The 26,906-nt window shown below is 34.6% G+C and overlaps 1 protein-coding gene across 10 annotated transcripts in view; it reads left to right on the plus strand.

The window, feature by feature from the left end:
• Window positions 1-278: 278 nt before the first annotated feature.
• LOC127834252 (uncharacterized) overlaps window positions 279-26,906 on the plus strand; it is a 71,245-nt gene continuing 44,617 nt past the window's right edge. For 9 of the 10 annotated variants that reach the window (XM_052359939.1, XM_052359946.1, XM_052359942.1 and 6 more), the window contains exons 1-4: window positions 279-360; window positions 8,730-8,859; window positions 12,457-13,515; window positions 23,876-24,274. In XM_052359939.1, coding sequence (XP_052215899.1) covers window positions 8,814-8,859; window positions 12,457-13,515; window positions 23,876-24,274 — 1,504 coding nt within the window. In that variant the 5' untranslated portion in view covers window positions 279-360; window positions 8,730-8,813. The remainder of the gene's footprint in view (window positions 361-8,729; window positions 8,860-12,456; window positions 13,516-23,875; window positions 24,275-26,906) is intronic. The other variant, XM_052359949.1, reaches the window with a different exon arrangement.

Consider the following 26,906-nt stretch of genomic DNA (forward strand, 5'->3'; position numbering starts at 1 on the left):
TTGTTGATTTTTTTTAAAATTATTATTATTATTTTGTGGTATGACTGTGTGAACAAAGTGTTTTACTGTTGGGCATTTTTTCTTTTTTTTCAACACAGGACGACTAAAAGATGATTGACTTTTTAAATATTTTAATGTTATTAATGGTATCATAAAATATGTGTCAGGGTTGATGGGAACAAACAAAATTGGTAGTATTCATTAGATGTCTTTAGCAAATATGTTGGTTATTTTCGCAGCCAGGTACCAGTCTTCGAATGGTGAAGTTTAACCTAAGACGTCATTAACGCGTAATCAACCACCACGAACCGCAAGATAATGGAAGGAGGAGATGAAATCGAAAGTGCATTTTATTAAGTGGTAAATATTTTCGTTGGTGTAATAAATTATCTCAATGTTTTGAATAATTGTAGTGTATTATTTACTTTCTTCAGATTTTTCGATTTTGAAAACGCCACTTTCCGCTTTTGCTCCACAAATTTATTTTTATGAACCTGATAATTTAGAAGGCTACTTTCGTTTTCGATAACAAGCTATATTAATTGAAAAGAATTCTTTATAAATTGGTGGTGCTTTTAGTTATTTCCTTCGTTATACATTATAACTTACGTATGCTTATTTTATATAAATTGTACTAGCGTTTTTGCAACATTACAATATGCAATTCAGGCCAATATCGGTTGATGGCTTCTAGTTCTTTTAACATATGCCTATATGATATTCAATGCAGCTTGTATTTAAAACTTTGAGCATTGAGCATGTTCTTAATGTTGTTATTTTTTAGCCATTTTTACAGCTTATCTCTAACTAGCATCATGTATTTGAGGGTTGGAGAACAATATCCTAATAATTTCAGGGGCGTAGCTAGTTAAAGAAACTTCAGCGTACAGTTTATATAGTATTGACATACCTGTACGCTGAAGCCAACCCGGTATCGAAAGTGAACCAGAGTCGTAACATATTTATGTCACACTATAAATCATAGAAAGCTCATTTTCTTGGATACATTTCTACATATATTGGTGAATGAATATAAATTACTGCATCGAGGAATATTTTAAGGTTCAAATGTTTCAAATGCATCTTACAATAGATGAAAATAACTCTCATCCGTCTGAAATTCACAATTTGGACGCCATTGTCACTTTGTCACGTGACAAGTTTTCATTTGGATACTTTCGGATCGACCTTGACATTTTATGCTGAAATTGTAAACGTTACTTTCGTTTTCTGAAATTCATTATTTGTGATTAACAACTTAGGTCTGGTGGATTATAAGACTGATTTCATTGTGAATCTGGTAGTTTTATATGATATTTACTTTGACTTTGTATTGACACTACAATTTGTTTACAAAATAAGCCTGAATAATTAAAATACCGGGAAATGTCATTCTGAATTTGAAAACACTTGAGCACATGGTTTGTTACTAAAAATAGAAATAACGTCATATGACCGTGAAATCTCGGGAGATTCGCATTTCAAGAAAGTCTGTCACATCGCTGTTTTTCTGGATATGTAAGAGCAGAATAGATACATTTTAAATGTTTAAGATAGTATTTTGTGAAAGAATATATCAGTTAAATGTGAAAAATGTCAATCTTTCCGATCAAGTGGTTGATTTGGGCCAACAACTGCATTTAAAAGCTGTTTTGGACGGGTCTTTGTTAACTGTCAACTTTTCGGGAATTTCTGGTTGACTTTCCTAATGGGGTTGGTCCATAACTATAAAGTTGCGCCAGTCAAAAATCATAAAAGCGACATTTAAAGTTATGGTAGCCAGAACTAGGGCGTAGCTAGCATTTTTTGAGCTGTAGGCCCGGATATGATATCAGTGATTTTTTTTGTTTTTATTTGTTACAGCCTGTGCCATTTGAATTGGGAAAATTAGCGCGATTAACCATGAAATTGGCAAAAATAGCACGATAAACCATGAAATTGGGGAAAATTAAGCATTGTAAATATGATTATAAGTAACAGAATTAAAATTGTTCTTAAGTGCATGTTCATTTATTTTTCTAGCCATTTTGGGAAAAGGAGTCTGGTCAAATTGGGATTGTGTTAATTGATAAAAGTGGCAAAATTGGGAATTATTTATCAACAAAAAAGACTTAATTAAAGTTATATATTTTGCAAGATGTTTAAATAAAAAGTTGAGATCTAGAGTTAAGAAATCATAAGTCATCAGAGACTTCTTTCTTAAAAAAAAAATATTTTTGGGGGGGAAATTGGGCTTTTTTGGGAAATTTTGGTGAGCTTTTCGCCAAAAAACGTAGATTTTTGCGATTGGGAAGCAGCCGAAAACCGGCGGTAATTTTTAGCAAAAAAAATATCACTGGATACATAAAAAAGGGGGGTCCAGGGGTCCTTCCACATAAATTTTTTTAATCCTATAACGCCTGTGGTGAGATTTAAAGCAGACAAATAATAAGATAAGAAAATTTAAGACTTTGGCCTCTTTTTCTTTGATATTTTACTGTTTTATCTCAATGTCAGGGAACTAAATTTTGTTTTTGTTCGGCATCAAGGGACCGAACCGACCCAGATTCAGTCAATGGATTGTGATACTGGGCAAGTGCTCCATTTTAAATTTCCGCAGTGATAAACATCATTTGGAATGTTTCTTAAAAATCCAACAATAATCGATAACAAATTACTGTAGTGTTGAAAGGGAGACAAGTAGATCTGCATGTAGATCTATGTAAACTTGTAACAGCAAGCAAGTCACGTGAAAAGAAGCAAGCTAGAATCAATGCACATAGAAAGAAGTAGAGTTGAGAATTGGAAGATATGTCCTTTGAACACAACCAGAATCCATTGTCTGAGGATTATGTCAATATGAAATGCAGATTTTTTATACCTAACCCCCTCACGGTCAACATTTTAATGCTTTTTACGAAATTGAAGCACTTTTATTTTTTTCATGTTTCAAAAAAAAATATAGGCCCGGGCCAGCTGTGCCTAATAGCAGCTACGCCCCTGACTTTCATATTTTAAAGGGATCTTTTCACGCTTTGGTAAATTGACAAAATTGAAAAAAGTTGTTTCAGATTCGCATATTTTCGTCTTAGTTATGATATTTGTGAGGAAACAGTAATACTGAACATTTACCATGGTCTAATATAGCCATTATATGCATCTTTTGACGATTTTAAAACCTAAAAATTATAAAGCGTTGCAACGCGAAACGATTGAATAATTTGGAGAGTTCTGTTTTTGTCGTTAAATTTTGTGAAACTACGGAGATTGCTTATATAAGGTATAAAATACGTTCAGAATATGTACTCGGCGGAATAGCTCAGTAGGCTAAAGCGTTTTTACTTCAGGACTCTGGCAGGACTCCAGGGGTCACTGGTTCGAAACCTGGTCCGGGCAATGTTCTTTTCCTTTTTTTAATTTTATTCTTGATTTTTTACTGGAGCTTTTACGATCCAATGTTTACATTTATCGATATAAAGCATTTAATGAATAAGTTAAAAAATGCCAAAATCTGTGAAAAGGCCCCTTTAAGGTGTACACAATTTTGAAGATCTGTAAATGCTCAAAATTAACAAATACTTTATAAATTAAAGTAAACCCTTTAATAAATCAGTATTGCTTATAGCAATAGCCAAAATTTCACCGCTTGATTTGATCTGGTAACATTGATATAAAAAGATTCAAAATGCTTATTTTTATTTTTGTGAAACAATATATTCCATTAGAATTTCCGCCAACAATATCCCAATGTTTACAAGGGAAAGTGGGATCATGCTTCAGGCAGCATAGAAAACATGACGTTTGTGTCGTTCATAAAAAAGTTTGAATATTAAATAATTTTACAAGTATGAACATATCATTTAAGGCCAAATTCATTTACTTCACTGCTGAAGATGACGAAGACGTGGTCCACAAGGGGTTTGTAAACACAGTTGAATTTCGGGATAGGATGACAGCATCTGCAGATTTTATGCAAACCAATGCAAATCAAATGAATCCTATCCTGACTCGTGATCATCCGTAAAATGAAAAAGGATGACATTGTGAAACGATTTTTAGATACTAGATAAGATTTTAGATAAGAGTTGCAGAATGTTTAAATTTAAATGTTTTTACACCAACGTTAGTTGTTTGAGGGTTCTTCCTGTTGTAATTAACCTTTGTATGGAATGTGTTGTTGTTTTTATGCCCCCGGTATGATGGCATATAGCCGTTGAACTGTCCGTCAGTCTGTCTGTCTGTGCATCTGTCCGTCTGTCCGAAAACTTTAACATTGGCCATAACTTTTGCAATATTGAAGATAGCAACTTGATATTTGGCATGCATGTGTATCTCATGGAGCTGCACATTTTGAGTGGTGAAAGATCAAGATCAACTTCTCAAGGTCATCTTTTATGGTCAAAGGTCAAAAAAACAAATCAAAGGGAAGTAACAAACTTTAAAGGGAGATAATTCCTATTCCTGCCGTAACTTTGCCATATATCAGTGGATTTTTAAATGTCTATCCAAATGTATTCCATCTTAAGACACCGAAAAAAATCCTGTTAAAAAAATAATTCTCCATTTATCAAAGGTCACACTTAAAAGTTAAAAGATCAATTTTTTGCAATAAAACAGCTTGTTGGCAAAGTAACTTTGATAATGTCTTTCATAATGATATTCTTAGACAGTGATTTTTTTCCTTCTTTAGACGGGTCCGGTAAACTAACCCGTTCCCAATGTTACGTACCTTTCCCAAAATGAATCGGACCCATCCCAATATTCGAAAAAATACAAAAAAATCCCAATCAAAATTGATTAAACAATCACCGAAGATGCACACTTGACGTATTTCGAGAGGGTTTAACTTGCGGCTGATTCGACTTCTCAATGATTGACTGGTTAAAACATTTAACGTTACATTCATACATTTGATCTTAAATCAAGCATTATATATAAGAGGATTCAAATTTTCATTGAGAAACATTTTGAATACATACTTGGGAATAGTTCATCATAGAATATATGTGTTGTATACGCTGATGCGCCTTATATGTGGAAAAATCGCGAAAAAGGTAAAAAATTGTGGATGCATCATACATTCAGGTGTGACATATAACCTGGAAAAAAAACCCGGTTATTACTTATCATAAAGATCATAACAATAAAGATACAGTGTGATTTTTAATTAATTTAGATGAGATATCAATTCAAAATTATTTGCATTATAATTTTGTTAAAATGAAGCTCAATATTCACTGGGCTACAAAGATTTTAACAGTAAAAGTCAATACAGTGTTCACCCACCCTTTCAATGCTGATGACATATGTACATGTGCAGCATCATTTTGTGCACTGTTGTCAAGACAAAGGATATACACTAAATACATGAGAATGTGTACATTCTAGAAATCAAAAGTACGAGGGAAATACCTCCCTCACTTTGAAAAATAAGGGAGATTTTTTTAGCTCACCGAGCTTTTGTGATTGCGTTTTGTCCGCCGTCCGTCTGCGCCGTCAACATTTGCCTTGTTCACTCTCTAGAGGCCACATTTATCGTCAAATCTTCATAAAATTTGTTCAGAAGATTGGTCTCAATGATATCTTGGATGAGTTTGAAAATGGTTACGTTTGCTTGAAAAACATTGCTGCCAAGGGGCGGGGCATTTTTCCTTATATGGCTATATATGGCTATAGTAAAATCTTGTTAACAACCAAGAGGCCACATTTATTGTCTGATCTTCATAAAACTTTGTCAGAAGAATCATCTCAATAATTTCTTGGACGAGTTTGAAAACAATGCCGGTTGGTTGAAAAAAATGGCCGCCATGGGGGCGGGGCATTTTTCCTTATATGGCTGTAGTAAAACCTTGTTAACACTCTTTAGGCCACATTTATTGTCCAATCTTCATGAAGTTTAGTAAGAAGATTGGTCTCAATGATATCTTGGATGAGTTCCAAAATGGTTCCGTTTGCTTGAAAAACATGGCTGCCAAGGGGCGGGGCATTTTTGCTTATATGGCTATAGTAAAACCTTGTTAACACTCTAGAGGCCACATTTATTTTCCGATCATCATGAAACTTGGTCAGAAGATTTGCCCCAATGATATCTTGGATGAGTTTGAAAATGGTAACCTTTGCCTGAAAAACATGGCTGCCAAGGGGCGGGGCATTTTTCCTTATTTGGCTATATATGGCTATCGTAAAATCTTGTTAACACTCTAAAGGCCACATTTATTGTCCAATCTTCATGAAACTTGGTCAGAAGATTCATCCCAATAATATCTTGGACGAGTTCAGAAATGATGCCCTTTTGTTGAGAAACATGGCCGCCAGGGGGCGGGGCATATTTCCTTATATTGCAAAAGTAAAACCTTGTTAACACACTAGAGGCCACATTTATTTCCAATCTTTATGAAATGTGGTCAGAAGATTTGTCTAATTGATATCATGGATGAGTTCAAAAATGGTTACGTTTGCTTGAAAATCATGGCTGCCAAGGGGCGGGGCATTTTTCCTTATATGGCTATAGTAAAATCTTGTTAACACTCTAGAGGCCACAATTATAGTTTGATCTTCATGAAACTTGGTCAGAAGATTTATCCCAATAATATCTTGGGCAAGTTCAAACATTATGCCGCTTAGTTGAAAAACATGACCACATTGGGGGTGGGGCATGTTTCCTTATATGGCTATAGTAAAACTTTTTAAACACTCCAGAGGTCACATTTATTTTCCGATCATCATGAAACTTGGTCAGAAGATTTGTCCCAATGATATCTTGGATAAGTTTGAAAATGGTTTTGGTTGCTTTAAAAACATGGCCACTAGGGGCGGGGCATTTTTTCTTATATGGCTATATATGGCTTTAGTAAAACCTTGTTAACACTCTAGAGGCCAAATTTATTGTCTAATCTTCATGAAATTTGGTCAGAAGATTGGTCTCAATGATATCTTGGATGAGTTTGAAAATGGTAACCTTTGCCTGAAAAACATGGCTGCCAAGGGGCGGGGCATTTTACCTTATTTGGCTATCTATGGCTATAGTAAAATCTTGTTAACACTCTAAAGGCCACATTTATTGTCCAATCTTCATGAAACTTGGTCAGAAGATTCATCCCAATAATATCTTGGACGAGTTCAGAAATGATGCCCTTTTGTTGAGAAACATGGCCGCCAGGGGGCGGGGCATATTTCCTTATATGGCAAAAGTAAAACCTTGTTAACACACTAGAGGCCACATTTATTTCCAATCTTTATGAAATGTGGTCAGAAGATTTGTCTAATTGATATCATGGATGAGTTCAAAAATGGTTACGTTTGCTTGAAAATCATGGCTGCCAAGGGGCGGGGCATTTTTCCTTATATGGCTATAGTAAAATCTTGTTAACACTCTAGAGGCCACAATTATAGTTTGATCTTCATGAAACTTGGTCAGAAGATTTATCCCAATAATATCTTGGGCAAGTTCAAACATTATGCAGCTTAGTTGAAAAACATGACCACATTGGGGGTGGGGCATTTTTCCTTATATGGCTATAGTAAAACTTTTTGAACACTCCAGAGGTCACATTTATTTTCCGATCATCATGAAACTTGGTCAGAAGATTTGTCCCAATGATATCTTGGATAAGTTTGAAAAGGGTTTTGGCTGCTTTAAAAACATGGCCACTAGGGGCGGGGCATTTTTTCTTATATGGCTATATATGGCTTTAGTAAAACCTTGTTAACACTCTAGAGGCCAAATTTATTGTCTAATCTTCATGAAATTTGGTCAGAAGATTGGTCTCAATGATATCTTGGATGAATTAAAAATAATTATGTTTGCTTGAAAAACATGGCTGCCAAGGGCGGGGCATTTTTCCTTATATGGCTATTGTAAAATCTTGTTAACACTCTAGAGGCCACATTTATTGTCCAATCTTCATGAAATTTGGTCAGAAGCTTGGTCTCAATGATATCTTGGATGAGTTCAAAAATAATTATGTTTGCTTGAAAAAAATGACTTCCAAGGGGCGCGGCATTTTTCCTTATATGGCTATAGTAAAATCTTGTTTGCACTCTAGAGGCAACATTTACTGTCCGATCTCCATGAAGCTTGGTCAGAAGTTTCATCCCGATAAGATCTTGGATGAGTTAAAAAATGATGCCGTATGGTTGAAAATCATGGCTGCCAGGGGGCGGGGCATTTTTCCTTATATGGCTAAAGTAAAATCTTGTTAACACTCTAGAGTGTTACACCAGAAAAAAAACATAAGAAACATGATGTGTTTTTGAAACACTATGTCCCCCCATATATTTGACCTTGACCTTTGACCTTGAAGGATGATCTTGACCTTTCACCACTCAAAATGTGCAGCTCCATGAAATACACATGCATGCCAAATATCAAGTTGCAATCTTCAATATTGCAAAATTTGATTTTTGACCTTGAAGGATGACCTTGACCTTTCACCACTCAAAATGTGCAGCTCCATGAGAAACACGTGCATGCCAAATATCAAGTTGCTATCTTCAATATTGCAAAAAAATAATGGCCAATGTTAAAGATTGACGCGAACCAATGAAGAGCAGTCTGACAGGTTAATGCAACAGTTATCATCACTCATTATTAAGCTTTAACCACTGAGTTTTGTAAAGGCTAAAAAACACAGCAAAATATAATAAATTTACATCTCTGTTAATGAAGGCTAATAAGGATCAAAACATAGTCAAAACTGATATGGTGATTGAAATTCTTAGACTGTTTTAAATTAATAATCTGTTTTCAGGAGATGTCCCTGAAAAAAAGCTTATAGCAGCTTTATCCTGGAAAGAGATCACCTTTGTTTTGGGTATCAACAAAAAACAACAACATGGAAAAACATTTTACCCACAAGGGGTCTCATAATTCAACTATTGGTAAAGTATATTGGTTGTTATATTTATATAAATTGTATCAGTACGCGTAAATGTACAATGACAACGCTAGATTAACATGAAAACATTTAAATTAAAAAGAAGAATTTAGAAATATAAAATGCTGTTGATTTTCAGCTCACTAGAGCAAGATGTGCTTTGTGTCTGTAGCTATTTTTTTAAAGGGGACCCATCCAATGGGCAGACTTGGGGTGGCATCCAGGAGAATGATGTCCACTCAATGACTAAAACAGTTTAAATGGTATCATCATGAAACTTGATAATAATTTTGTACCTCGATCACATGCAAGAACCGGCCAGATCACATTAAACTTCCAAATTATGGTCCTTGAATTAAATTTAAGAAAGCCAAATTCACCTTGTCTGCTTGCTAACTCAGATAAAGGTACCTTGTGTTAGTATTTGTGGGCATTATTCTCCACCAAGATTGATAACCACCACAATTGCATGAATCACTTTTAAATTATGGTCCTAAAATTATTCTTATTTGGGCATATTATTTAATGTTTTCTTTAGGTTAAAAGCAAATCTTGAGGAAACCTAAAATATGTAGTGAGCTAGAATTAAGGCCTAGCACAGGATCTAATTTGGTGCTCGTTAGATCAAGGTCAGTGATACAAATAGAATAATGGTTTGCTCTCAATAAAATTGGAGGTATATTGCATTCAAATAATGTGTGTAGATAACTTAAATGAAGACCTAGCATTTGATTGCAGTTTGGGCATAGATTGTCATAATTAGATCTGAACAGTGCCACATGAAACCGCTGTGCCATAATGCACTGTACACTTAACACTTCTGAAAAATGGTGTATGTTAGTGTTTATGAAATTCTTTAACACTTTCATTGTAAAAAATAGCGAGAATAATTCTTTTGAATTTATATTTTAATTCTATTGGATTATCTGATGTATTATATGCACATTAGAGATGCATTATGTATACAGTTATGATACAGTAAGGTTTATATGTATGGGTCTGTAAATGAAAACACAACATGGCAACACTTTATGAATTAATGAGCTAAGAACTACAATGCAAAATTAACTGTTTATAAAGTATTTTGGCTTTGACCCTGTCGTTTGAAATATATTGAGTTACAGTGAAGTTCATGGTCATTGTAATACAGAATAGAGTAACGGTTTTCATTTGTTAACTTAAAAATTGTATTGTGTTAAAGATCAACAGACATGTTCAGACTTAAAAAAACATATTGTATAAAGGAAAACCATATGCTAACATTGAAATGATTTAAAAAAAACTGATATAGAGCTTAAAAACAATGATTTTGATAATCTGTAATTTCTGTATTACGTTTGGCATTGTCGGCCTCTATTTTCCTGGATAACATAGTTGTTCACCACTGCGTACACCCAGGGCAACTTCAATTTAAAATGACTTAATCTGACACTGTTTATTGGTGCTTTTTACTAATTCACCAAGTTTTGTCCATAACAAAAGTAGTCAGGTAAACAATATCTGGACTTGTGGAGAGTTTAAAACAATAATAAAATTGTGTCGTATTTATATGAAATCAAAACAAGACTAATTATTTTAACAAATTATTGATAGCAGAAATGATGTAATACTCACCTGCGAAGTTAATGGTGACAGCTACGTGATCAATTTACCATAAATGAAAAATTGTGTGCAGGGACAACATCAGTTGTCAACAAAATGGCCATGTCAGGATAAAAGCATAAGAAATTATATAAATACACATGTATTCTCAATTATTCAGTTTTAGATGACTAGACCATTAACATAAGAATATATTATTTCAAATCAACATTATTTATTGTGACTTCATTGTTAAAGTGTTATAAAGGTTGAACCGATTATTAGGTCCTGCATTTGTTCATCAATCAGTTTCTGGTTATAATTATTACTTTTCAATATGTGTCATTAATAATTTTCTGGATTTAATAATAATATGATAATGAAATCTATTTAGATACGTTGTCCATTGTTTGTAATAAGAAAAAAAGGTACTCTTATGTCAAACTTTACAATGACAATAGCTGATACTATTCTTTTGTTATTAACTCCAAGCAAGTCATGAACGACGATGTCACTTCCGGTTTGAACCAATACATGTGTATATTGGTTCGATCATAAAGTGCGATAATTCTGCATAATTATTGGCTGACTCCTCGCTGAATATGATGGTTTTGATCAAACTTTCTAATGGAAATGCATGAATGAGAGCCACATTGTTTGCTCAATCGTTATGAAACGTGCATCAAACTTTTGTCTATGATATCTAAGCCCGAGTTTGAAACTGGGAGACATGGTATCAAAACTAGGTCACTGAGTTAATTAAACTCAAAAGCCTGGGAATTTATTTGGGAATTTAATTGTTTGTTAAATCTTCTTGGAACTTTTTCAGAATATACTTTGATGATATTTTGGCTTAGTTCTAAAATGGTTATCAAAACATCACTTAAGCTAATAAGCACAGTTCAGCGTCTTTGGGTCTCAATTGAGCAAACTAGGGCCTTGACCCTCTTGTATTAGCTCTTTTAACACCATGCTGATGGTGAGCTTTTGTAATCACCTTTTGTCTTTCGTACGTCTTGCTGAGAACATTAATTTTGTTCTGATGATGTCTCGGCTGTGTTGGAAAATGGTTCCCATAAATTGAAAAACATGGCCGCCATTACAATGCAAACATCATAAAAGCCAATTTATGAATGAACTGATCCTTCTTTTCTCAGTTGAACAAGCTACTGCCTTTGCCCTCTGGTCATTCAAAGTTCACCAATCTTGCAAAGCTTGTCTGTGTCCATAATACTATTTTTAATGTTAATTTCAAACAAGGCACTTACATGGCCCCATCAGTTTTATTCCTCTTTGTCCAAAGATCTAAGACATTATTTAAGAAAGAGATTTTACTTGTCATCCAATTATCACTTCATTTGCCCAGTTTTTAGAAACCATAGGACTTTAATAAAAACACTATCAAGTCAAGAATGATGACTCACTGGAGTTATTGCCTTTTGTGTCTTAATTAAATATAAAAAAATTAAGTTTTTATTGTACGAACCTAATGTTCGAACCTATCTTCACTAATTGTTCACAGTTCTGTGTTTATACAAATTACATATAAAATATAAGCAACCTTGAACCAGATACCAAAGAATGGTCATTATAAGCTCGGTACAAAACTGTGCATAGTTTGTAATGACTCATCATGCAATCTTGAGAAAAATCAGTATTTTTTATTGAATTTGAACCATTGATGACTTTTCATTACCCAAGTTGCACGTATATGAATCTTTTAACAATTACTCAAAGAAGAGCTCTAAACAACCTTTTCAAATGCACAATTATGCTCAAACCTGTCCCAGCATTATAATGATCTTCATCTAAATCTCTTCTCAGCTGAGCGCTTTATATGAACCTGGCTCATTTGTTAGAGTTCATGGTTAATGTGATACTGACTTTATTTACATTAATCACATTATTCACATTGGTTGGGCTATATGCTGCTCTTTTTCTATGACAAACAATTTATATACTTTCTTTTATTTCATTTTAACCCATGTTTGAATATGTTTGCTTTTTCTCTTTATTTCAGGTGCCATGTTTACATTGACTGATGTTGGAGTTGAAATGCCATGGTCAGTTTTATCTCATTTTAATATTGTGGAGTATCTTAAATCGGAGAATATAATTGTTGTGGAGAACAAGGATAATACTGATGACGCACGCATTATTAGTACAAAAGAAAAGAATGATTTAAAAAAAATTATCAAAAAATTTGTGACAAACAATATTTACTCAAAACCAGTACAGTTCCAAAGTACTTTAGCCTTCAAGTTATTGCTTGTAAATGATACCGGTAAATTAAACCAAAATGTTATGGTCTTCTTGCAACATTTATGTGGAGAATCTGTTTTGTTGTATGTTGACATTAAATCACAAATGTGTTATTTATATAGCAATGTCATAAATGATTTGCTAAATTTACCACAAACAATAGAGTGTGCAATTGTTGAAATGGTCTATACACAGTCAGAAATTGAATATATCCATGCATACATTGAAAAATGGTATAATGTTGCCAAGCTGATTCCATGTTGCACAAGTGGTTTTACAACAAAATTTGTAGCAACCCATGATGTCCTTGATGATCTGGACAGAAATGCAATCTATATGCATTGTGTACAGGTCAGTTTGAATGAAACTGAATTACTGGTGAAATGTCACGAACTTGATACTCACTTGATTGACCTTTCAAAGGCACTTTCTGTTACTGTGGTTAGCCTTGAAAAACAGGCAAAACTTCTGAGTTTGAAGGGGACAAAGAAAAGTGTAAGAGAACTGATGTCCACATGGAGAAATATGTACATACAGCTAGAAACATTGTTTAATGTACCTGTGTCAAAAGTTCATTTTATAAATAATGAATTACAAAAAGTAAGTGATGGAAATTTGTTTTCTGTGGACATAACAGTGAATGCACCAAATAAAGAGGCTGATGTTGGTGGGAAAGTGATTGCTAGCTGGCTAAATTCTGAGGGACGCGGTATATATTTAGTCAAAGGTGATCTGTTGGCATTACATGTTGACACCATAATTATTTTGACAACAAACGTCCTATTCCCGCTGTTTGAAGCAAAAGGATTTCGAAATGGTAAGTTTGTGGTATGCCCACCCATCCCACGTGCTACAACATACAACATTCAAACATGAAGGCATTTTTCCTTGTGATATGAAGTTGTGGATTTAAGATTTTTATCATCCTCTGTTACAAATTATAGTTTGCTCGTTTTTCAACTTAAAAGGATCTTTTCACGGTTTGGTTAATTGACAAAATTGAAACAAGTTGTTTCAGATTCGCAAATTTTCGGTTTAGTTATGATATTTGTGAGGAAACAGTATTACTGAACATTTGCCATGGTCTAATAAAGCCATTATATGCATCTTTTGACGATTTAAAAACCTAAAAATTATAAAGCGTTGCAACGCAAAACGATTGAATAATTTGGAGAGTTCTGTTGTTGTCGTTTAAATTTGTGAAACTACGAAGATTGCTTATATAACGTATAAAATACGTGTTTAACAGGAAATAATCTAGAATTTACTATCTATGGGTCCCTGAACTCGCAGATTTTAGACCAATGAGTCCCAGGCCAAAATTAATGAGTCCACCTAGGCACCTTGAAAAAGAATGGGTCCCAAATTTTGAAAGATACCAAGTAGTGAAGAAAATGAGTCTAAATCACACTATCTCAATAACTATATTTTGCATTAAACTTTTAATAATCTCAAAAACTTGTTGAAACCAAAAAAACAAAGTCAGGGTTATCACAATCTTGTTTGCCTTCACATAGGCTATAACATTATCTGTTACATGAATGTAACCTGTTACAACATTCCAACTTGATTCAAATCGATGATAATATTATAGTTTACATCCGAATTGTGAGCTTGATAATATTATTGTTAACGTCCGAATCGTGAGCCGTTGATCTACCGTTATTAAAGTTTAGAGTTGTTTGTTTTGGATTTAGCTTCATTACCTTATTTCGGAGGCATTTTTTCTGTATTATTTATGACTAAGTTACACAAAGTTAAAGCAGGTTTTCATCTGGGGACTCTTGAAAATATCATAACACACTCTATTCAAAAGGTCGATTCTAATTGTTTCGTATTATACAGCAGCGGCTCGACTTAAGCCAATCAAAAGACTTGTTGCAGTATTTAAGCCTCATTCGGTTAAACTCAGCGTTAATCGCTACACAGTTGTCTCATACCCAAGATGGTTCGTACTTACAGGCTGTCAAGCGGTCATACTTTTTCCTACTTTTTCCTACTATTTCCTACTTTTTCATCAGGATCCTACTTTTTCCTATTTTTTTACCAAATCTTCCTACTATTCCTACTTTTTCATTTTCAATGGAGAATTTTTTTTTTTTAAAGATTTTATTTAGTAAACTTGCAGGATGAATGAATCTATGGCATGACTGTATCCCTGTTAATGTGCATTCATCTAGATGAGACCTGACAACCCATGCTGACTGTCTGCTAGCACCTCTTCAGGAGCATAAATATTTATTTCTTATGTAACTTTTAAAGTTATTGACAAGTTTTTTTTTGAAGTAACAAAAGTGCCTTGTTTACTTTCTTAGCATTTGTACACTGCAGACTTCACTACCATACACAGTTCCCAGTGATGCAAGAGCTGAGGGAACCCATTGTTTATTCCAGTTTTATTTTGTTTCCATTGACAACAATTTGACCAAACCTTATGTATGTTTACATGATATTGCTGTTTGGAATGTAGAGATATAGAGATACATGTATTGTTTGAGTGGTTATGTAATATGGAATTTATTACACAAGTTATTGGAAAAAAGATAAAACTGATGCTTTGCCTAGTTTTCATCATTTACAAATATAATGTAATAAATTCTGTATTACATGACAACGGATATGATGTTCTATTGATATCATAGGTACATCATGTTTAGTAATTAAAGATAAATGCACAGAGCCTAAATGCCCTGATACATTTTTATGCTCCCGGTAGGGTGGCATATTGCAGTTGTACTGTCAGTCCGTTTGTCTGTCTGTCTGTGTGTGTGTGTCCGTCCGAAAACTTTAATATGGGCCATAACGTTTGCAATATTGAAGATAGCAACTTGATATTTGGCATGCATGTGTATCTCATGAAGCTGCACATTTTGAGTGGTGAAAGGTGAAGGTCATCCTTCAAGGTCAAAAGTTAAAAAATACAATCCAAGGGAAGTAATAAGCTTTAAAAGGGAGATAATTTCTAAACCTGCCAAATGATATATTGAAATTTTATTTCAAAGCTGCGCAATAGTGGGCATTGTGTTTCGGACAAACACAATTCTTGTCTAATGATGCCATAGCTAGTGAGGTAACTTCAAGGTGTTAAAGCGAAGTATTAAAATTATTAAACGGCATTATTACACTCCCGCAAAGTCATCAATAATGTAAAAGCCATTATTTGAAACTGGAATAAACAATGTAGTGCAACTGTTTCATTACCCAATCAATGCTGTCATAAAAGATGTCAGGTGATAAGGTCCTATCTCCAGTTGCATAATCTGCTCTGCAATGACCAGTCATTTTGAATGTAACTTAAGTCATTATAACTGCACCCTATTGTCAATTTAAAGGTTTCACAATGTAGCTGTAGCAGAGCATTTACACTGCTTTATATACTAGTATTAATCTTGTACAACAAGTTGGTGTATCACTAAATAAATTTGGTCTTCTGCTTAAGGATATAACATGCACAATATAATTACCATTTTTATATCGATACACAGAAGACCTCTAACCACTTATTTGATGATACACCAAAATGAACAGCATCTAATTACATGTATACTTCTTTATCAGGGTAGCTTTGCTTGAAACTTAATTATCATAGATACACTATAAGTGCTAAAATTTCTAGTGGGAAAACAAAGTTTAACCATTCATGGATGGAGAAGTTGGACAACAGTGGAAAAACACTGGGATCATGGTGCAAGAGAGATACCGGCAATGAGTTTGCAAGATATTGTACTGTCTGAATGAAGTCCATCTTGTAGTAATTCTGGTGCTAATAAACTTATAAGTCATGCAGATGGATAAAAACACAAGGAAAACATGAAATACATGCATGATAATTCACAAAAGCGTTTGTTTGGAAGTGCCCAAAAGCCAAGCAGCTTTCAGGGTTGTGGGGATAAATCTATCTGTATGCAAGTACATCCATCACACAAGGAACAGGTACAAAAGGCTGAAATCTTCTGGGCCCTTAAGGTAGCTTCAAGTGGGTATCCATACAGAACATGTGATGGCACTCCTGCTCTGTTTCAAGCTATGTTTCCTGGACCTGTGTCTAAAAAATAAGTATTATGTATTCCTACTTTTGAGGGAAAAGTTCCTACTTTTTCCTACTTTTTTCCTACTTTTCTTGCAAAAGTAGTTCCTATTTTTTCCTACTTTTTAAAAAGGTCACTTGACAGCCTGTACTTATCGTAATTCGCGTTTGCGTTAACGGATTCGTTTCAGCAATGCGTCCGATTGGACGCACATATTTCAAAACGATGCGTCTATTTCGATATTTGTGCGTCATAGACGCGGGACGCGCATGGAGATTATTCCCTGGTTTAATGTATGCTTGGCAGGATAGCTCAGTTGGCTAATGCGTTTTTACTTCAGGTTTCCGGGGGTCACTGGTTTGAGCCCTGCTGCGGGCTACTTTTTTTCCCTTTTTACATTTTATATTTGGTTTTTTAACTGGAGCTTTTAAAATTGAATGTTTACATTTATCAATATAAAGCATTTAATGACAAACTTCAAAACATGCCAAAATCTGTGAAAAAGCCCCTTTAAACATTTTATAACATAAATATACAAAGGAGTTCTCCTAAATTTCCAAACATGCCATATTTGAAGTTAACTAAAATTATAAAGGTTATGCCCCTTTTTCAACTTCCTCATGCTATAAAATTAAAATTATAAAGGTTATGCCCTTTTTTCAACTTCCTCATGCTATAATATTATAAATATTAAAAATAACTTCTACTAGCTATATACTTTTAAACAACACGATCTACAGAATGTCAGGGGTTGACACTCACTTGCTCGGGGGGCAAGTTTTTTTGAACATCTACTTGCCCTCATTAAAAACTGGTTGCCCTATGTTGAAGTCAACTTTTATCCCCCGCCAGATGCGGAGGGATATTGTTTTGGCGTTGTCCGTCCGGCTGTCCGTCCGTCCGTCCGGCACTTTTGTGTCCGGAGCCATGTCTTGGAAGTGCTTTGGCGGATTTCATTGAAACTTCGTATGAGTATATACATGCATAAGAGAGATGATGTACGCCAAATGGCATTGTACACCATCTGTTAAAAACAGAGTTATGGTCCTTTGTATCTTGAAAAAATGCTTTTTACTATAGGCACTTTTGTGTCCGGAGCCATATATTGGAAGTGATTTGGCGGATTTCATTGAAACTTTGTATGAGTATATATATGCATAAGAGGATGATGCACGCCAAATGGCATTGTATACCATCTGTTAAAAACAGAAGTGCTTTGGCAGATTTCATTGAAACTTGGTACGAGTATATATCCCCCGCCAGAGGCGGAGGGATATTGTTTTGGCGTTGTCCGGCTGTCCGTCCGGCTGTCCGTCTGTCCGTAACTTTTGTGTCCGGAGCCATATCTTCGAAGTGCTTTTGCGGATTTCATTGAAACTTGGTATGAGTATATATATTGATAATAGGATGATGCACGCCAAATGGCATTGTACATCATCTGATAATAACAGAGTTATGGCCCTTTGTATCTTCAAAAAAATGCTTTTTTAGTGTCAAATATAACACTTTTGTGTCCAGAAGTACATAGGCGGGGGATATCAATTCAACGCATTTGCTTGTTTATTGTCATTTGATCTTTAAAGCATTTATTCACATGCATTATTATGCTAGTTTTAATTTCAGCTATATTCGATGTATCAAAAATAAAATAATAATCGTTTTTATAATATAAAGTTGTCAAAAAAACAAAATCTGGACAGTCTTATTTCATTGAATAGTCACAAATTTGAGACAAATCTTGCATTTCATCAATCGCGACTCTGTATCAAATTCAAGCCATGGAAATTCATCAAGCCACGATGTTTGAAAATTACGCTTTCGTGATTCATTTTCATATTTTTTCTTCCTTACTTTTTGGTTGTTTTGGTTTGTTCTTTTGAGTGTTTCGAGTTACTTTTATTAAAAAAGGAAAAGATCGGCTTGACGCTTCCGTCTGCCATGTTGAAACGTCTGCTGAGTAGAACTTGTTTTGAGCGTTTAGATTGGCTTATACAACGCAAGCGACCAATCAAATCTCGTTTTACTTGTAATTGATAAAAAATATATTGACCCAAAGAAAATAAATAGATACAATTGGAAAAGTCGAAAAATACCGCAATTATGCTAATACGAAACGGACTTGCCCGGCGGACTATCTACTTTGGAAAATCACTTGCCCGCGATGATTTTATCCCAGCACGGGCAAGCGGGCGTCCGCTTAAAAAAAGCCCCGAATGTTATAGTTCTTAATATGTGTAGTAAACCTCTACTAAAAAATCTTCATCTGACCACTTACTCCATATGTTAAATATTTGGTATGTAGCAAAGTACTATTGTAAGATCTTTACAAAACTCACTGCTATCATTCCCCTAGGGCCAAAACTAGCTGCACTTGAGGTTCGCATGATTTATATAGATTTGTATTAAAAATTGACCATTTGAAGAAAAATTGAAGTAGTTGTATATAGAATTTTAAAGTGGTCTTCTATAAAGTGTTTACCGGTAAACATAATTTCTCTCTGGTAAAATCTGAGTGATTTTATCTGAATCATTAAAGAGTTGTTTGGCATAGCTGTCTAAGCCAGCTTTTCACCTAACCTGACCTTTGTAAGTGTCCAATAAAATTCAAATAAATTTTCCCGCGGCTAGATACGAATGAATACACTTCATTTATTCCATTGGCTGATTTGAGCATAATCCCCCAGACCATTGGAAATATGACCGCGGCTTTGTAGTATAGCGTGTAACAATGTTTTACTTCGTGTTCAGCCTAAAACAATTTTATCTATAATGAAAAGGATTGATGGATAGAACAGTTTTACTCTCAGCTTTTGACATCAATACAGTTTTGTATGCCCCTTTATATTCAGAGGATTGTCAGTGCCAGAGCGTTTGTACTTAAATGCTCTGTTTTCAATGAAAATTTTATTTTTGGTTTGACGTGCAATAAATCAGCCCTAACCGGTTTAGAGACTGCAGCGAATGGTTAATCGCACCTAATCGAGATAAGAATGTCATTTGGGTGTGTTTGCATGTGCACTGTGTATTCGATTTCATCACATGGGAATTTTAGCAAACAGAATCGGACCGACTGTTTGGGATTTTCAATCGGTCTTTTATGACCCCAATCGGTCTAGGACCGACAAAACCGAAAAAAATATGATCCCTGATTCTCATATTGAGTAATTACTACCATATTGCTGCCTGTGTACTAGTATATTGTAGTTGAACATAAAACAATCGGTTTTCCCTATCCTTATAGTCGCTTTGTCCTTACCATTTTTAATTATTTTCAAAATCGAACATTATACATGTGAAAGTATAAAGTTTTAAACAAGCTGTCGTTCCAGCAGTGACCTCACTGTAATGCATTGCATTCCAACCCTCAAAGTATCAGGGTCAGTTCGCGGCCAGTAAACGAATCTTTCTATAATACAGGCGCTAACATACACGTAGGTGAACTGGAATTGTATTTAGAACAGAAATATGTTAAATGAAGATATTTGGCGATATACTATGGCAGGTCAATCATAGATTCTTAATGTGTTTTCAACAATACCATGATAAATAATTTTTTATCAATTAAACGAGCATTATTCCACCATTTTGACCAATTTGTTAAGCATGAGCGCGATGATTCTCGATACTGTTAATAATGCTCGTTTGGTCATTGTCAGCCCGGGTACGACTTACATGTACCCCGGGTACTCTTAAGTATACTTATATGCAACCCGGGTACGGTAAATTTACTTAAACATACCCGGTTGATATTAGACTGTACCCGAGTTGTATTCCCATCTAAAATCTGATGTCGAAAACGCGCTTCTGATAACCGTAAAGCGATATTGTTTATCTTAAACAAACTTCTCCTTTAAAAAAACTTCATCAACATCCTTTTTCAGTATGAGTTTTGATAATTTAGAAGCCATTTAACAGAAAATTAACATAAATGTGAACATAATTAAGTTTTAAAAATAAGGCCAACAACTGATGAAGCGTTAAAATTACAGGGTACGTTTTAGTATATACCCGTACCCGGGGTGCATGTAAGTATACTTAAGAGTACCCAGGGTACATGTAAGTTAGTACCAAAGCCGACAATGACCAATCGAGCGTTTATAATCTGATCAAACAGCAATGCCTTAACACACCACTAACAGGCTTGTTCGAAGAACACGCCTATAAATATTTCAAATATGTACGGATACTTTGCGTGTGGTCAGTTGAGTTGTATGTTTTAATTTTACTTCCATTCTTCTTTTGTTTTTCTGTTTTGTATTTATAGATATATGATATATGTAATAATGTGAAATAATCTGCAAAAACTCCGCCTAACAACCCGTTTTCCGTGTGATGCAGCTTAGAACTGCATGGAAAGACATTCGCTGTCTGTGATCTCATTCATTAAACTTTTTACCTTTCACCAACTCCAACCACAATCAACGCTGTATATTTTTTTCGCTCACCTGAGCACAACGTGCTCATGGTGAGCTTTTGTGATAACCTTTTGTCCGTTGTGCGTTGTCCGTTGTGCGAAGTCAACATTTGCCATGTTCACTCTCTAGAGGCAACATTTATTGTCCAATCTTCATGAAATTTGGTCAGAAGATTGGTTTTAATGATATCTTGGATGAGTTCAAAAATGGTGACGTTTGCTTGAAAAACATGGCTGCCAACGAGCGGGGCATTTTTCCTTATATGGCTATATATGGCTATAGCAAAATCTTGTTAACAATCTCGATGCCACATTTATTGTCCGATCCTCCTGAACCTTGGTCAGAAGATTCGTCCCAATGATATCTTGGACGAGTTTGAAAATGATGTCGGTTGGTTGAAAAACATGGCCGCCAGGGGGCGGGGCATTTTACCTAATATGGCTTTAGTAAAACCTTGTTAACACTCTAGAGGCCACATTTATTTTCCGATCTTCATGAAACTTGCTCAGAAGATTTGTCCCACTGATATCTTTGATGAGTTCAGAAATGGTAACCTTTGCTTGAAAAACATGGCTGCCAAGGGGCGGGGCATTTTTCCTAATATGGCTATAGTAAAATCTTGTTAACACTCTAGAGGCCACATTTATTGTCCAATCTTGATGAAACTTGATCAGAAGATTCATCCTAATAATATCTTGGATGAGTTCGAAATTGATGCCCGTTGGTTGACAAACATGGCCGTCAGGGGGCGGGGCATTTTTCCTTATATGGCTATAGTAAAACCTTGTTAACACTCTAGAGGCCACATTTATTGTCCAATCTTGATGAAATTTGGTCCGAAGATTCGTCTAAATGATATCTTGGATGAGTTTTTTTAAAATGGTTATGTTTGCTTGAATAACATGGCCGCCAAGGGGCTGGACATTTTTCCTTATATGGCTATATAAGGCTATAGTAAAATCTTGTTAACACTCTAGAGGCCACATTTATAGTCCGATCTTCATGAAACTCGGTCAGAAGATTCATCCCAATAATATCTTGGAGGAGTTAAAAAATGATGCCGGTTGGTTGAAAAACATGGCCACCACAGGGGCAGGGCTATTTTCCTTATATGGCTATATTAAAAGCTTGTTAACACTAGATGTCACTTTTATTTTCCGATCATCATGAAACTTAGTCCGAAGATTTGTCCCACTGATATCTTGGATGAGTTTGAAAATGGTTTTGGTTGCTTTTAAAACATGGCCACCAGGGGCGGGGCATTTTTCCATATATGGCTATATATGGCTATAGTAAAACCTTGTTAACACTCTAGAGGCCACAGTTATTGTCCAATCTTCATGAAATTTGGTCAGAAGCTTGGTCTCAATGATATCTTGGATGAGTTCGAAAATAATTATGTTTGCTTGAAAAAAATGGCTTCCAAGGGGCGCGGCATTTTTCCTTATATGGCTATAGTAAAATCTTGTTTGCACTCTAGAGGCCACATTTACTGTCCGATCTTCATGAAGCTTGGTCAGAAGATTCATCCCGATAATATCTTGGATGAGTTCAAAAATGATGCCGTATGGTTGAAAAACATGGCTGCCAGGGGGCGGGGCATTTTTCCTTATATGGCTAAAGTAAAATCTCGGTAACACTCTAGAGGCCACATTTATTTTCCGATCTTCGTGAAACATGGTCAGAAGATTTGTCCCAATAATATCTTGTTATCTCAGGTGAGCGACTTTTGGCCTTTCAGGCCCTCTTGTTTAAAGATATTTCTTGTTGAAAATAAAGTTAAAAACTAGGTCACCTAGTTTAACTGCATATAGTAAAACAAATTCCAGTCAACAGTGTAAATGCCTTACTTCGACATGTTCAATCAGGATTGAAAATACACTATAAATATGTATCTGTTCATGTTTTCTCATGCTGACATTGTTATAACTTATTGAGAACCAATCATATACAAGTATGTTGAAAGATATTTTCATTTGTATTAAATGTTGGTATGCAAGTGAAACTGGAACTTGTTTACAGACTGAAACTAAACTTCAATTAAGAATACATAATAGACTGCTTCAACGTTTATATTTCTGTTGTGCCATTTTTTATTGCATGATAATTACTTATGTCAAGAGATGGTCTGTTTTCTGTATTTCTGAGGGGCGATAAATCCCATTTGGATGCTTGTGTTTTCTTTATTACATTTGTTAATTATTCTTAATTTGTTATCATAAATGTAATGGTGTAATGTATAAAAGCACATGTATTCCAAATTAATTAGTTGCTTGATCAATGTTTATAAGAGTGAAATTTATGAATACATGGTTCAGAAAAAAGGAACAAATTATTGAGGGTTATACAATTTGAATGTCTGATAATCGTTCATTGTGCAGTAAATTGTTTTTAACTTTGATTTTGGATACCGATTACCATCACAATGGGCAATATGCAAAGAAAGGAAAGAAAATCAATGTGTCTTGATACAATTTTAAAACCATAATGATATTGTTGATGGATATTTACAACATTGCTTCTTTGTCTTAAATATGTATATTTTCATGTTTTAAATGTACAAGAAACATGATTTCCTCCTTTATGACTGATACGATAACTTTTTTCCTTAAAATAAGATTTCTACACAGGAATATGCATGAGTTTTAATATTTAAAAACTTACTAAAAATATAAATACCATGTCATTGTAAAAGTTCTTCCCAATGCAGTAGTTTATGTCATGTTTGTTTCAGATTCACAGCTATCCATAAAAGACACTAAATTTCCAATTGGACATGTATTCTTTTCTGGAAACACACCCGAACGATGTCTTGTTGTTGTACAAAACGCCAGTAAACGAAGGGATGATGCAACGTGGGATGATCAGCTTAGAAGTTGTTTTAGAAATGCCTTTCAAAAAATTGCAGAGAAGGGTCTTTCCAAAGTTGCTATTCATGCATCTGTCATTGATGAAACAAATGTTCCATATTTTCTTAAAGCGTTTGTTGAGACCTCTGTTCAATGGAACTTTGTGTCCTACATTTGCTGCCAAAGTTTTGAAGAAATAGTACCCACTCACAACGTCATTCAACAGAGCCTTCTTCTTGGTCAACACAACCTTAGAAGAAATCTTCGTTTTGACAACGTGCAAGGTTGTATAGTACTATAATATATTATGTAATTTCCACTAACGAGGAAACTACAATTCAAGATTTAGGAACTTTAAAATACTGATTTGGATTTTATTTATGTTTTATTAGTCTAAATCGTTCAGCAACCCCTTGAATTAAAATCATTCTCATTACTACAAATGGCGTGGCAGAGGCCGACGCGTATCCCCAAGCCGCATGTTTGACCCAGGAGGCGCCCCAGGGTTGATAATGGGGCCATGTATATTTGAGATTGATCGTATTGTCATAAGAGATATTCAGTATCAATTTGAAGTAAATGGGTGTAGAAATGAAGAAGTTAATGTAAAATAACATAAAATAATGAGTGAAAATCTCTGACCTGGCCCCACCCCAAGCCCCATAAATTTTGAACCAGGGGTCAGATCAAAATTCCAAATAGTGCAGGGTCGCACATATGCTTATAGCTACCATGTGTGCAAGTTTCAAGGTTCTAGTGCGTATAGTGTAGGAGGAGATAGTGGCCAGGACAAGCGTGGGGATAATAAAGACATTCAATCAAATTACATATAAGGTATGTTAAATATCATAGAATGTTCCATTATAATGAGTTTCCGTATTCTGTCCCTGGGATCAAAACTGGCCAGAACTGAATTTGAAGGGAAAGTTGTCGCGTTTATATAATGTAAAACAGTGGAATGGCTTTGAAAAGTTAAAAAGACTCAAATGTTACATATTAGGAATGCAATTTCACATATTGTTTGAATTTTCCGCAATGGATTTTGGTCAACAAATACCACTTACCCACTTGTCAGCATTAGGGATTATTAAGATTATTTTAATATCTGTTTCTGCAATGGATGTTCAGTGGAAATCCCTCACACATGTCTTCAATGTCATGGTTGAGGTCACTGATAAAAGAGATATGACTTTGACATAAAATTTAGATACAAAAAATATTAAAAAATTACAGGTGTCCGAAAATTTAGAGACACAAGTTAAGGTGTCCGAAACTTATAATTATATTGAAATAAGAGCAATAAAATGATGTACAATAATTCTGCTTAAAAAAAATAACTTCACAGCTTTGATAACTTGTGGCGTAATTACATATTGTTAATGGAGAACACACAGTAACAAACAAAGTTCATTTCTATTTTCATCGCAATTTTTTTATGTTGAAAATTTAGAGACACAAGTTAAGGTGTCCGAAACTTATAATTATATTGAAATAAGAGCAATAAAATAATGTACAATAATTCTGCTTAAAAAAATAACTTCACAGCTTTAATAACTTGTGGCGTAATTACGTATTGTTAATGGAGAACACACAGTAACAAACAAAGTTCATTTCTATTTTCATCGCAATTTTTTTATGTTGAATATTTTCTAATACAATGCTTGCTTAGGTTCGTGAAATACAATTTTACAGCGCAGCGGCCAATATGGCCGCGACGACAAGAAAACGTGACAAATCGAACCGACCGCAGAAATGTTTTGCTACATAAAACATCTCGTTTTATACTAAAATACACATAAACATAAAATAATAATATTCTTTATAACATATTTGATTGGTCAAAGCGTTTCACTGACTACTTGTTGATTTCTAATTGGTTTGGTCATAGAGTTTCCTTGCTATATGCTAATTTTCGATTGGTTGACCGCTAAAATACTGTTCTGACATGGCACTCCCCCAACTCACACTAACCAAATTATGTATGTGTTTTCCCATTTATCGAATAATCCTTCTGTGGTGATAGAAAGGCATTAGTGTAATCGTATAGTTCAATGGATGTGAAAGATAATCTAATAAGATTAAGATTCTCGTGTCAATACTTTTGACCACCTTTATCAACTGGAACACCTTGTTAAATACACGTCGCTAAGTAGCAGATTCACATATCTAGAATATACTATCTTTGACCTTTCAAATTGTTGATTCAGTCTACTTTAACAATGAATGCAAAGGTATGTTATGTTTCTACTTGCGAGAGAATAGTAATCTTCAAATCCTATAATCATGGCCAATTTATCACAAAGATTTGCTATATAATTTCCAAACTTCATTTATTTTATTATTGTTTCTAACAGCAGAGCTCCAGATAAGGGTCGTATTTTCGTAATTACGAATTATTTTCAAGTCCGTTACGTATTTATTTTAAAATCTTGTCGTACCATTAAGAATTACAAAATCAAGTTACGAATATTATTTTTACATCGGTTCGTATCGATTTTTATTTAGTTTTGCGTATTAAAGATCTTTTCGGTGCTTATATAAAATGGTTATCGGGTTTGTTTTACAAAGCGCATTTTTTCCAATAAAACGGCATGTACAGTCTATCTGTCAAAAAACAATGGCGGCTCCCAGAGAGCGTCCTAAAACTGCAAAGCGTGCAAAAACACGCTTTTAACATATTGTACGCAAAGTGAGCCGAAGTTGAATGTAAAGAAAGACATTTAAGAACAGATCTTATACGATGTTTTATGTTCAGTTGCCGAAACAGTTGGAAAAGCTAAAGAAAACGCGACACGACCGGTCCAAACTTAATAAAAAACAATGAATGAGTCGAAAGGACAATTCCCGTGGCCAATCGTTGAAAAGATTGAAGGGGAGACCCGTTTTCATTGTGAAATATGTAAAAATTTATCGAAG

Source organism: Dreissena polymorpha, chromosome 6, assembly GCF_020536995.1.
Source record: "Dreissena polymorpha isolate Duluth1 chromosome 6, UMN_Dpol_1.0, whole genome shotgun sequence".
NCBI lineage: Eukaryota > Metazoa > Mollusca > Bivalvia > Myida > Dreissenidae > Dreissena > Dreissena polymorpha.